Source organism: Danio aesculapii, chromosome 6 (genome assembly GCF_903798145.1).
Source record: "Danio aesculapii chromosome 6, fDanAes4.1, whole genome shotgun sequence".
Taxonomy (NCBI): domain Eukaryota; kingdom Metazoa; phylum Chordata; class Actinopteri; order Cypriniformes; family Danionidae; genus Danio; species Danio aesculapii.
This window is the reverse complement of record NC_079440.1, coordinates 20,324,648-20,339,544: the sequence shown is the minus strand read 5'-3', so window position 1 is coordinate 20,339,544 and position 14,897 is coordinate 20,324,648. Positions and strand designations below refer to the sequence as shown.

The window sequence follows — 14,897 nt, the reverse complement described above, 5'->3', positions numbered from 1 at the left end:
CTTAACTAGGTTAATTAGGTTAACTAGGCAGGTCAGGGTAATTAGGCAAGTTATTGTATAATGATGGTTTGTTCTGTAGACTATCGTCAAAAAATATAGCATAAAGGGGCTAATAATTTTGACCTTAAAATGATTTTAAAAAAATTAAAAACTGCTTTTATTCTATCCGAAATAAAAAAATATTATCAGACATACTGTAAAGATTTCCTTGCTCTGTTAAGGGGAAATATTTATTTGGGAAATATTTTTTTAAAAATAAAATAAAAAGGGGGTTTAATAATTCTGATTTCAGCTGTAGCTCTTTTATAAATTTTCTATCATATGTTGTAAAATCACCATTAAAATTGTATCGCTATTACTTTTCAAAACCAGGGGCCCAAGTTAATAGCTTAGTGGAATGTTCCTTCTGTACTGCACATGCAAATTTTAAAGTCTAATCACAAATATGGCTAATTGACTACATATCATTTGTGAACTGTTTTTTAAATTTTTTTATTTGTGAATTTTTTTTTTTTTTGTGAATTTATTGTTATTTACTTTTACATTAAGAAGATAAAGCTTCCGCGTAATATATATTTTTACCTGCAGTGTATTTATCTATATATCTAAAGTAAGAGTGTTAATGCTAGGGCCACATACCTGGTATTGCTTAGGGCCCCCAAATCACTAAGTCCGTCCCTGTATTTACTATTTATTTACATTTGATACTCCTGAAATGTGATCTTGAACCCTGATAGCATAAGATATTTTTAATGAGGGCATACAGTTACAGTTACAATGATGATAGCATGTAATAAGCTCTCTTTTATAACCAAAATCCTGTTGCATTGCTTAAGATTTACTTTTAATTCATTAACGTTCATTTTAAGTTGATCTATCTTAAAATATTTCAGGCATAAAAAAATTTAAATGTTTACAGTGTACCTCAATTAAATTACTTTATTTGTAAATGTCTCTGTCATCTTTATACAGTTGAAGTCCGAGTATTAGCCCCCCTGAATTATTAGCCCCCCTGTTTATTTTTTCCCCTGATTTCTGTTTAACGGCGAGAAGACTTTTTCAACACATTTCTAAACATAATAGTTTTAATAACTCATTTCTAATAACTGATTTATTTTATCTTTGCCATGATGACAGAAAATATTTTACTAGATATTTTTCAAAACACTTTTATACAGCTTAAAGTGACATTTAAAAGCTTAACTAGGTTAATTGGGTTAACTAGGCAGGTTAGGGTAATTAGGCAAGTTATTGTATAGGATGGTTTGTTCTGTAGACTTATAGGGGCTAATAATTTTGTCCTAAAAATGGGCTTAAAAAAATTAATAACTGATTTTATTCTAACGAAATGAAACAAATAAAAAACAAAGAAACAAACTTTCTCCAGAAGAAAAAATATTATGAGATGTGAAAATTTCCTTGCTCTGCTAAACATAATTTGCGAAATATTAAAAAAGAAATAAATAAAAAATCAAAGGGCGGCTAATAATTCTGGCTTTAACTGTATATATAGCATTTAATCATAAATTATATACAAAATATATTAAATGTATCTTGAGTGCTGACATACAAAAGTGATATATAATCTATTAAGCTAAAAGAAAATAAGTTTAATATACAAATATGATTGGCAGTGTTTAAGGAGGTTGCGTTCCCCAGATACAATGATACAGATCATATTAAAAAATGTGATCAAGGTAAATTATCTGGGATGGTGTTGTATTTGCACAATATGCATTTGATATGGTTTAATATATTCTGCTTCCAAAAGTTAATGAAATTTAATAGCCCTGAGAGTGGATTCAATTTGATTTTGCTGACTGGTCAGATATGGCTGATTTAAGTGGAGTCTTTTCTGGGATGTCTGTTTTATATGAGTTCCACAGGAGAGTGCGTTAGGCCCCTTGTTTAGTTATTATTATTTTATTTATTTATTCAATATTAATGATGTAAAAATAGCCTGTTTCAGTGCATGTTTTTTATAAACAGATGGTGAGCTACAAAGTTCAAGCTCAAAAGCGAAGGTTATATTAAGATATACGATACAAACATTATTGAAAATTGACTACAGAGAATGTGTCTATTAAATTCAGAAGTATTATATTTATCATCACACAATTGTATCTAAACAATGACCATGTATTTGGTATTTTACAAACAATACAAACAATGGTCTTTTACTTTCTTTCTTTTTTTTATGTTCTTTCTTAGTCGAGAAAGCTTTTCTGTAATGATTGTTCGTTTTAAAAATATTACATTTTTTCTCAAGGCATCTAAGTATCTGGCAGGGTATTATGCATTTTTAAGAAGTGTGCATCATCATTCCACAAGGGAGAGAAGCACTGATATTTCTTTAAACATATTTAAATGTTCAACAGAGAAGAAGTACTTTAGGTGAATCTGAATTTTTATCGTCATAATTACCACTACTGTGAAAAAATATTGTTTTAAAAATATTTCACAAGTGATGTTTAACAGAAGCAAGGACATTATTTTCCACAGTATTTCCTAATATTTTTTTTCTTTAAAACAATGTAAAAACTGTTAGGGCTCATTGGTTAGCATGCCTGCGTCAGAGCATGAAGGTCGCTGGTTCAATTAACTGGAAAAGGAGTCCTTTCTGTGTGGACTGGAGTTTGTTCTATGTTCTCCCCATGTCTGTATTGGTTTCCTTCAGATGCTCCAGTTTCCCCACAGGCCAAAGACATGGCATATAGGTGAATTGGATAAACTTTTAAACTATTAATAGCCCCTTTGATTGGCTACAGGGTGGCATGGTGGTTCAGTGGGTAGTACTGTCTCCTCACTGCAAGAAGGTTATTGATTCGAGTCCAGCTGGGACAGTTGGCATTTCTGTGTGGAGTTTGCATGTTCTCCTTGTGTTTGTGTGCATTTCCCCCACAGTCCAAAAACATGCAGTATAGGTGAGTTGAATAAACTAAATTGGCCATAGTGTGTAAGTGTGAATGCGAGAGCGTATGGGTGTTTTCCAGTACTAGGTTGCGGCTGGAAGGGCATCCTTTGTGTAAAACATATGCCAGAATAGCTGGCGGTTCATTACGCTGTGGTGACCTCTGAAGTAGGCTACAGAAAAAAATCCTGTTTTCTGGTGACTTACCTAATTAAAGGTGCCTTATAAAGAAAATCTAGATACTATATAGGCATAGTAAAATAATAAGAGTTCATTAATTAATTGCGTTTTAATGAAATTTCAACGCAATCTTATGGTAATTCGTAACTTTGATTTAGTGGCTAATTCGTATAAATTCGTACAATCTCATTTGTACAATTTAGTACTATTTGCTCATCACCCAATGATGGTTGGATTTAGGGGCAGGGTTGGGTGCCACACCTCCTTTTTAAAATCATAAATTTTTGTGCAACTGAACTACGAATTACATATTGTTTTTACGTTATAGCTTCAAATATATAACGCAATACATCTCTGATGGTCTCATTTGTCAAGTTTAATTGTAAATGTGCCTGTATTTTATCTACAACATAACTTGGGAGCAAAATAGGTTACTCTGATGGGTTTATATTTAAGAGCACCCACTATAGCTAAAATAAACATCTCCACCACTAAAGCTAAAAAGGTTTAAAAAGGCATATAAAATCATTTCTGGAGAATTGTTTTAACTTAAGCCAAATACCTACTATGTAAATATCAGAGAACAATATAAATTATTTAATCAATGTAGTTTTGGCATCTCCAACCTATAAAATCTAACCTATATGGGCAGCCATGTGCTGTCACCTCACAGCAAGAAGGTCGCTGGTTCGAGCCTCAGCTGGGTCAGTTGGGGTTGCTGTGTGGAGTTTGCATGTTCTCCTTGCGTTTGCATGGGTTTCCTCCGGGTGCTCCTGTTTCCCCCACAGTCCAAAGACATGCGGTACAGGTGAATTGGTAGCCTAAATTGTCTGTAGTGTGAATGAGAGTGTATGGATGTTTCCCAGAGATGGGTTGTGGCTGGAAGGGCATCCGCTGTGTAAAACATATGCTGGATAAGTTGGCGGTTCATTCCGCTGTGGCGACCCCACATTAATAAAGGGACTGAGCCGAAAAGAAAATGAATGAATGAATGAATGAATGAATAAATAATATTTTACAAATAAATGTTCAGTAAATATATTCAAATAGAATATAATTGTATTATGTGATTTTTATTTATAATATCCATTAAAACTACATTTGAATATATATGTAAGAGCTTTAGTGTGGAAAGTGGGCCTCTCTTTTTAACAATGTTGTAATTCCTTTTTAACAAGATAAATAAGCTGCTACATCAAAAAGGAAAAATAAGTTTTGGATGCTCTTGAAAAAAAAACAATAGGGTACATGTCGAAGTATGCTAATAGGACTTTTAATTTGCCAGTAACCTTCCAGCGCTTCCAGTGAACTCTATGCCATTGCAAAATCAGCACATTTAAGGTCTGTTTTCTTTAAAAATCAGCAATCTCCACTGGCCGAGTGATATCCGATATAAAGTGGGTCTCAGATTGTACAAGAAGCACTGCATTAAATTACAATTTTTCCCTCCATGTCTTTATAATATGAGCATTTATTTTACCCCAGTATATTCAATGGAGCTTCTGCGCTAGTCTGCCGATTCTGACAGGCGCATTGAGTAAACAGCTTTTTGTCTTGTTTCATGCTTGAGCAACTAAATGAATGCCAAAGTCTATTTAACTGATTGTATTTTAATTACATTACAACATCGATGCTGTAAAAGGAATCATATAAAATTGGAAAAAATACTCACTATAACAGGTCACAGGAAGTTTATCAGTATGGGAACAACACTAGCTAAGCTCGGCATATACCCTATCAGAAAAGGTGTTATTATAGGTTCCTCATGATTTGTTGTTTTTTTTCCAAAATTCTTGAAACACATTTAAAAAAAAAAAGCTTGGAAGAATAAAGCATTTACCAGCATTTACCTTTTCACAACACTTAAACTACATTTAGGGACTAAAGATAAGTGATGAAGAGATTCAGGTGTAATTGTGTCCCATTCTTCATGCAAACAAGTCTTAAGGTTGGCAATAGTATGGGGTATTTGTTGTTGCATTTTGTGCTTCAAAATGCATCACACAATCTCTAGGGACTGACACAACCCCATACCATGACAGACTCTAGCTTTTGAACTTGCTAGTAACAGTCTGGATGATCCTTTTTTTCTTTGGTCTGGAGCACACAGCGTCCATTTCTCCACAAAAATACTGGTTCATCTGACCACAGAACATGTTTACACTGTGTGATGGTCCATTTCTGATGCCTCTGAGCCCAGAGAAGTTTACAGCACTTCTGGACACTGTTAATATACTTGCTTTTGGCACAGTATACGGTTTTAACTGGCATTTGTGGATGTAACTACCGTGGCACTTACATTTTTTTGCTAAAATAGTCCTGAGCCCATGTGGTGATATCGCTTATAGATGAATTAGGATTCTTGATGCAGTGCCACCTGAGGGATCGGAGATCACAGCAGTTCAGTTTAGGGTTGCGCCCATGTACTTTACTCACTGAAATTTCTCCAGATTCCTTGAATCTATTAATTATGTTATGCGCTGTTGAAAGTGAAATATCCAAATGTCTCATAAAAGACTAGTCCTTTCTTGGAAGCTGCTTTTGTACCAAATTATAATTAAAATCCCCTGCTGACATCACCTGTTTCAAATCCCATCATTATTTAACCAATTTACCTGATTATTAGCCCTAAGCTGCTCCTGTCACAACCTTTTTGGGAATGTGTTGCAGGACTGAATGACAGGAAAGGGTCATTTAAACGTTTTACAAGATGTTACGAGATGCTTTACATATTGTTATTTTGCATTACGATAAAATGTAGAAAAGGAGAAAGAGAAAAAAATTGTTCAATTTAAATAAGTTCATTAATAGCATAAAACATTGGGTTTTCAACAATTACATACCTGTTATAGTTATCCCTAGTTACACTTTCACCTGTAGTGAGGTGTAACACCTGAACTCTTTGTTTTGCCTTAACTTACAAGCTGTGATTATGTGGTACAAGTTAAAGTGTAATATATTTATTACTTGTCAAAAATCTTGTTCCTTTAACTTGTTTCCTTGTTTCCTTTTCCTTCATTGATTTGATGAAATCTGAGCTGAAACACCAGAACACTCCAGTATCCGTCCAAAAATAAGTGCGACTTGTGTGCTCCTTACGCGCGGTTGAATGTGAACAGGCAGCAAAGATTTGTGAAATGTGCTGTGAAGCTTTGTTGATACGCTCAGTTCAGTCTAGACTTCAGTGTCATGGCTTGGTGTGATCGCAGAGTTCAGACAGTTTTGACGAGCCTGGGCGCGCTCGCGGCGATCAGCCTGATGAGTGTAGCGATCGGAACCGACTACTGGCTCTACTCTAGAGCACACATCTGCAACACAACCAGCAACTCAACAGATGAAACCCAAAACCAGCTGCTGCCAAAGAAGACTCGGGGAGATCTGACGCATTCTGGACTATGGAAGATCTGTTGTATCGAAGGTAAACGGATGCATGTGCTATCTTTTATACATAGTTGATGTAAACAGATGTACATGGATAAAAATATTGGCTAATCAGGAAATAATGTAGCCTACAAAAATAATTTCATTTCGACATTCTAGTTATTATGAATGAAAACATTTACAGTAAATAATTTTGTTAACGTAGTATTTAGTACGTTTGCCATCAAATAGGTGTACACACATTTTCTACAGTGCTGCTTTATAAAAAAAAAATCGGAGTTCTGCGTGCATAATTTACCTTTTCAAACTAAAGAAAACACAAAGAAAAACAACAATACTTGACTTATTAATTTTGCAACACACTAAGGTAGAATTTTAATCAATTTGGAACAGTTTTTATCATTGCGTTTTTATAAAAATAAGCTTAAGAATGGATGACATTTAAGGTATGAGGCAAAGAGATGACAAAAGATGATAATGACTTTTAGCAACAGTTGTTCAATTATAATTAAATCTTTAAGTTAATTGATCTCGAACAGTTTAATGCTATTATATTTTTAATTTTGTTATTTTAGAAATTGCCTAGTTAAATTACTGCTTTTAGAGCATATAGTATGCAGCATCAGGGCAGGCATCATACGTCCATTGTTTTTTTTTTTTACATAAAATGTTTTTGAAAATATAGAAGAAAATCTAGCCTTTAATGTGTGGAATCTTTTAAAGTGATAATTCAAAATTCTGCTGAAACTTTGTTTCATTATATAGTTCAGCATCACTTATATTTGGCACAGGGATCAACAATGGGAGCTGCTACTGGATCAATCATTTTTCTGTGGAGGACTATGACACAGAAAACTCAGAGTACATCCTCCGTGAGTCCAATTCTTTACCACATTCTTATGGTTTTATAAATTCTTATATATAGCTTTTTTATATTTCACTTTTTATATTTCAGTTATTTCACATCAAGTTTATTTGAGCTCTTTTTACATTTGGACAAAACTAAAAAAAAAAAAGAGACAAAACATAAAAATAAATAAATAAACAAATAAATAAATTGTAGTAAATCTTAAATGAAATATTTTGTACACTAAAATATGAATGCTTAATTATTTGTAAATAGTTAAGTAAATAATCATACATTTTTACCATTTGTGATCAGTTTGTATGATCTCTTTCTTTCTTTCTTTCTTTCTTTCTTTCTTTCTTTCTTTCTTTCTTTCTTTAATTTCGTCTGTGGCACTTTATGATGTTGGAGCATTATTTCACTCATATTTATTTCACTCATATATATCAGCCAGAGATTAAATCAAATTGTCCATATGAAAATAATATTACACACTAGTTAGCATTATTACACAATAGTTAACATTACTTATTTACTTAACCAAAGACAATGAACATTATATGTAGGTATACAACTTAAAAAATGTAAAAAAAAAAGGTAACACTTAACACCATTTCCCACTATTAAAGAGATTGTTGACCCAAAAATGAAAACGTACTTTATATTTACTCACCTTAAAGTGGTTATAAACCTTAATAAGTTTCTTTCTTCTGTTAAACAAAAAAGAAGATATTTTGAAGAAAGCTGGAAACCTGTAACCATTTTCATACAATGGAAGTCAGTGGTTACAATTTTTCAAAATATCTTCCTTTGTATTAAACAGAAGAAAGAAACTCAGTTAGGTTTGAAACAAATGAAGGGTTAGTAAATCCTCCTCAAATGATGAGGAAATGTTTGGTTGTTTTTCAGTTTTTCTAAAGTATACATATAAAGCAATTTGTAATTAATGTAAAATTGAATTGTACCTTCAGAAAAAATGTGACCATAAAACAATATAACCTAGCTACAAATGTTATATATATATATATATATATATATATATATATATATATATATATATATATATATATATATATATATATATATATATATATATATGGTATTAAATAAATAATGGTATATTTTATAAAGCAACACTATAAAAAGTAATTAGTTAGTGACCCTGATGTATGACTTAACATATTTTTTATAATAATGCATATAGTTGATTTAGGCAATTGGTTTGCTAACTTTTAAAAAGTAAAGTCAACTAATCATTTTAAATGCAATGTTTTTACAGTGCATGTTTTCTGAGAAAAACTAAACAGGAACCAAATACTAAAAATAGGGAACTTCGGGCCAGCTGCCACTATGAAATACCTGTACGATAAATCATAGTTTCTAGAGTGCTAGGTTTTGAACATGCTGCAAATATATGTGACAGGTAAACTGAAAGGTACAGTTCACCCAAAAATGAACATTTACTCATCCTCAAGTTATTCATTCATTCATTCATTCATTTTCTTTTCGACTTAGTCCCTTTATTATTCAGGTGTCACCGCAGTGGAATAACTGGCAACTTATCCAGCATATGTTTTATGCACTAGGAAACACCCATACACTCTAGCATTCACACATATACACTATGCCCAATTTAGCTTATTCAATTCACCTAAAGCGCATGTCTTTGGACTGTGGGGGAAACCGGAGCACCCAGAGGAAACCCACACAAACATGGGGAGAACATGAAAACTCCACACAGAAATGCCAACTGACTCAGCCGAGGCTCAAACCAACTACCTTTTTGCTGTGAGGCGATCAGGCTATCAACTGCGCCACCTATAAATCTTAAGAAAGTTGGAAAACTGTAACCATTGACATCTATATTATTTGCTTTTCCTACTATGGAAGTCAATGTTTACAGGTTTTCAGCTTTCTTTAAAATAACTTTTTATGTGTTCAACAAAAGAAAGAAACTCAAACATGTTTGGAACAAGTGAAGGGAGAATATAATGATGACAGAATTTTCATTTTTGGGTGAACTCCCCCTTTAAGCAGAAACAAAAATTGTACTACTTGTAATCATATGGAAATATAATTATAATATGTCATCATCTGGTGTCGTAAGAATTGTCAGTGTTTTTGTATTCCATTATGAACTACAAATAAATTAGTTTATGTTTAATACTAAACAGAAAACAAAGGTATCTTTTTAAATGGATTTATACCAGTGAAATCTGACTTACATTACATTTCATATAATGGTTATATAAGACGTTTTTCTGTGTTGCAGGTCTAGTTCGAGCATCCAGTTTTTTCCCCATTCTGAGTACCATCCTGCTTCTCTTGGGAGGACTTTGTGTTGGGATAGGTCACATTTACAGCAGCAGAAATAACATAACCCTGAGTGCAGGAATCCTTTTTGTATCTGCAGGTAAAACACAAAAAAATGCCATAAATGCATGAAATACATGTTACAATTTTGTAACAAATGTTCACTTGCATATTATCAGCATGCGGACTGAAATATATTTTAAGTGACATATATCTCAACTCTATCTTGCGCCAATTCGTAACTTTATTGACTTAGTGGCTATTTTGTATGAATTTGTACAATCTAATTTGTACCTTTTAGTATGATTTGTTTATCTCCCAATGAGGGTTTAAAGATGGGGTTTGATGTCATGCCTCTTTTTAAACGCTGTACATTTTTGTACGACCAAATTAGTATGAATTTTGTATGAATATAAAATAGTATGAATATAAAATAGTTACGTTTACTTGTGAGATCAGGCTGCATATCAGTAACATGCATTTCTCAGCTTGCTTGATAAATGCTGCTCTGCTAATTTGTTATAATTTGAATGACAATTCACTTAAAATTTACATTGATATATTTTTAAGACAACTGCTGCAACTTGGAACTGGGAAAACATTTTATGACTTAAAATCTTTTTTTATAACTTTTTCAGGTTATGGGTAGAATATGTAAATAATCTGATTAGAAGCTTATATTTTTCTCTTTTAATTAGGTCTCAGTAATATCATTGGCATCATTGTCTACATCTCCAGTAATGCTGGAGACCCTGGTGACAAGAAAGGAGAAGATAAGAAAAACCTATACAGCTATGGGTGGTCCTTCTACTTAGGTGTACTCTCCTTTATTCTAGCTGAGACCATTGCTGTGTTGGCAGTTAACATCTACATTGAAAAGAACAAAGAGGTTCATTTCAAGCACTTTGTGTTTAATAAAACTACCCCTTCCCCCTCATCCTCAATCTACACAACTATCCCAACCTATCATTACAAGCAACAACGGTCCCATTCCTGTTCTCAATCCAGAGATCCATTTAAAAACACTTCCCCTGTCACACACGGTGTCATCAGCTCTTCGCTGCCTTTGGTGGATATTTCAATGTATGCGTTAGGGGGAGAACATCCACTGCTGGTAGGTGGTCAGGTGTGCTATAATACTGATCTTGAGCACCACAGCTTCAGGAAAGTCCACAGTCACATCCCAATAGATGTGAAAGACAATTTAAATCGCAGGATCACTCCTGTTTAGAAATGTAGTTGTTTGATCCATTTAATATTATTTACAGATTTTGTCAATCACTTTGGCTCACCCCCCTCCCCTAAAAATAAGAGTAAGTTTAGATCTGCAAACAATTAGTTACAATAAGTTACCATAATGTTATAATGGACTAAAACTTTAGTTTGAATTGTTGTATGTGACATATTGTTTATTGCATTGGTAGTTTTAAGTTCCTGCAGACCTGCAGAATTCCGTTCCAACACTGTTGGCCAAAACTGTGTCAGTGAATACCATTGGATTGAATACCAACAAAACATAGGAGTTTACTATCCATTTCATTTTTTTTTAAAGTAACTTGAAAACTACTACTTCTGGCCATGCATAAAGCTTATGCCATTAAAAAAAATTGTTGTCACATATGGTTAAATTGCTCATGTGGTTCCTAATGTGTCATGGATGACTTGCACAAGGTCCCTAGATGCTTAATATTTATCTGCAGTATAAGCATTTATCTAATGAAGCAAAGCTTTACTGTTTTACACATTCTATCCTCACAATACACCATCCAAAGGATGTGGTAAAGGACAGAAATCACTGAATATTTGAATGTTTTTTCTGGTGATCTTTAAAATCACAACTATGTTATAATGGAAGAATAATATTATGGATAAGTAGCAGAAACATCAAAAAGCAATCAATTAATAATCACTGTGGTTATAATTATTAGAATGTTTCCATTTTACAAACTTCCATTTTGACTCTTCTAAAGCATAAAAATACCATATTGCAGATATTTAAGAAACGTGCCAAGTGAACATTCTTGTTAATCTGAAAAACAATGCTAAATTCAGTTATTCTGCTCTGAAAATGTGTTTTCCGTGCCGGAACAGTCTTTGTTTTGGTTCTTTTAACCTGCCCAATGCCAGTTTAGCCAATTCTATTTCGGCACCCTGGGTTGCCTTTGTATAAAACAGCGCATTCATTCATTCATTCATTCATTCATTCATTCATTCATTCATTCATTCACAAAGGCTCTCAAAGCATATGCAAAATGAGATGCAGATTCAAAGTTCCACATGAGGTTATTAATTAGCAGATAATATAAATATTATGAGCGTAAACCTTAGGTGAGCAGGTTACATTGTAGCCCCGTGTCCTAACAACATGCTACGTGATGAAATTTGCAGTGATAAGCAATTTGGTTGTTTGCACCAGACGAAACACGACAAAAATTGAAATACAGCCATTCAGAATCACAGAATAAGCACTCACTCACGAAATGGTAAGGGTTATAATCCAAATAATACATATTAAACCTCTTTAACATTATTAAATGTTGATTTTGAGTCACAGTTCTAAAGTTCAATTTCAAACGCTTTATTTTATTTTTAAGGTATGAGGTGAACTATCTGCTGCTGCTTTTAGTAGTATGGCAATAACAGTGAATAAAGCACATGAGGTTTACCTGAGGTGATCATTGTCAGAGTATCCCGTTGTTCAGTTGCAAGAAATAGAAGCCGTTTCTAACATATACATTTCAGGTGTTGGTTAAAACTCTTTTTAATATGGAGAATATTTCTTCTATCGCATGGCGTTGCTTTTATTTAGAACACGATTAAATCAGCCTTGTTAGTCTTCAATCTGGCAACCTGCACTTGCGTTTGTTTTGATCCAGGAATGCAATACCTAGTTCAACCAGTGGTTGTCAAACTTACATACTGCATCTTTAAAGCAACAATGTGAAACTTGTCTTTTCTTAACTAATGTATTTTTATGAAGATGGAGGTGACTTCTCTGTTACTTTTAAATATTTACATAGAATCAGATGATGGAAACATGAACCATTAAGGTTTGTGTCAATGTGCCTTCTAATGTGGTGCACTCCAGATTTGAATGATACAGTGCAAGACTTTAGGCAGCGATTAAATTCCAGGCTGTTTATCACAAAGTCACTTTACTTCAGAACCTCTGAATAATATGCACAAATTATATGGACTATTTTTGTGTTCTTTCTGTGCCAGGTATTCAGTGTTTTTGTGTCCCAAAGACTATTTTCATTGACATCTGATTTGTACTGTTTTCCTCCTTTCAATTCAGTAACTGATATTGCTTTGGTTCATGTTAGGTTTGTGATTCCTGTATCACATTGTCCTATCCCTCAATAAAGGTTGTGTCTAGATCTGATCTATTGTCTCATGCTTGTTTGCGTGTCATTTGAATCTTGATGAGAATAATCATATTATTATTCCTGCCATTCCATATGAAAACATTGAATGCTTTTAGAGTACCATGAGACTAAGTACCATGCAGGACTTTTATTGTTGGAAAATCTACATCATTCGAACATATCATGAATTCACTACAATGTACTAGCAAAACACACAACACTTTCACTTATCTCAAATCATTCAGGCAGTCCTCCATAAAAGCAGACATAACTCTTCACCACCTGTCTGACCTTGTCTTGAACAGACTACTTACCCCCTATTCTCACTCCTGTGGATGCCTGTAAACCTACCTTTGAATTCAGCGATCGCCCTTGTGAATCTGGCAGGCTCCCTATCACCAGTCTCCAAGTTCTTTGCTACATGTTAATACTTTGTGTTAAATGAACTTCTGGAATAATTTACCTGTATTGTAATGGCTTTTTTGTCTTATTTCTTTTTGTATTTATGTCCTACTCCCTGGTAAAGACTCTATCTATCTATCTATCTATCTATCTATCTATCTATCTATCTATCTATCTATCTATCTATCTATCTATCTATCTATCTATCTATCTATCTATCTATCTATCTATCTATCTATCTATCTATCTATCTATCTATCTATCTATCTATCTATCATCACATCAACCACAGTATTCATCTCTTACTTACCTGCCATTTTCACCAATATTTATCTTGGTTTGATCTATAACCTGACAGAAGCTCTGACCTGGCCTTCACCTACATCTCACCCATTGAAAGACATTTTGGATTCACTTCACATTGCACTATCCACATCTAGTACCACCTCTTGAACTAAAAACATGCATATCGGCACTAGTTCTCCTTCTGAAATCACTAATCCCATGGTCAATCCAGTGCTATCTGTTCCTGAGGAAGACTGCTATAGATTTACCTTCAAAGCTTGCTTGCACTTTAGATCCAGCTGCATCATGTGCTCACTGGGAGATCAAAAACAATCTGTATTTCAAAGTGCTTTCTGGACAAGCACTTTAATGGGGAGAGACTATATGGCAGCCCGGTTGGCTGGTCACTTAATAGCTTAGTGGACCATCCAACAGTTGGTGGCACCTCAATATGTGAACATGTGCAACATTGATGTCTAGACATGAATTCTGTTTTGGACTATGTTTTGAGGTTATCCTATAGGATCATTCAGCTCAACAAGGAAGCTCTGTTGACCACTTATTGCTAAGGGCTTTAATAAACATTAAGGCTGCAGCTGATGACTATGGTGATTTATCCAACTTCCTCATTGTGGAGCTCATTGTGTCCTATCCATTCTACAGGTCAGTTCAAATTTATGTAGCACTCACTTCCCTACACTCAAAGTGGCATCTATGGTTGACCCAGCATGACTCAGGGAATCAAGTCAGCTCAAGTGATTTATAGTGTATAGATTGTGTCAATGTAGAATTATAGGTATGACCATGCAATAATTAACAATCTGGTATGGGTGGACACATCATAGCAATTATCAATCCTCCACAAACTTATCTGCAATTCAGAAATGTACAACTAGAGTATCGATTATGTACCTCTCCACATACACATCCCTGTTGTAATAATGCTTTTTAAAAAAAAAACTCAGGAACTGACAATACAAATACTTGAATAATATTGAATTTTTGAATAAATTGTAATAGTGATTTATTTACAGCAGCATACATCTAGCCTTCACCCATGCCACTGGATTATGTGGCACCTTACACACTTAACTCCTTAGCTGTTTCAATATGCGCTCTTAAGTGTTCTTGCATCCTTGTGTGCTTGTGAAATGTCATCATCAACTGCCAAAGTTTACATTTACATTTACATTACATTTAGTCATTTAGC

General features: G+C 33.8%; 1 protein-coding gene across 1 annotated transcript; it reads left to right on the top strand.

Annotated features, from left to right (window-relative positions):
• Positions 1-6,208: 6,208 nt before the first annotated feature.
• Positions 6,209-13,017, top strand: cacng4a (calcium channel, voltage-dependent, gamma subunit 4a). The gene is made up of 4 exons (XM_056459021.1): positions 6,209-6,509; positions 7,264-7,344; positions 9,592-9,732; positions 10,331-13,017. The coding sequence occupies exons 1-4, from the start codon at positions 6,281-6,283 to the stop codon at positions 10,861-10,863; spliced, it is 984 nt and encodes a 327-aa protein (XP_056314996.1). The 5' UTR covers positions 6,209-6,280; the 3' UTR covers positions 10,864-13,017.
• The last annotated feature ends 1,880 nt before the right edge of the window (positions 13,018-14,897 follow it).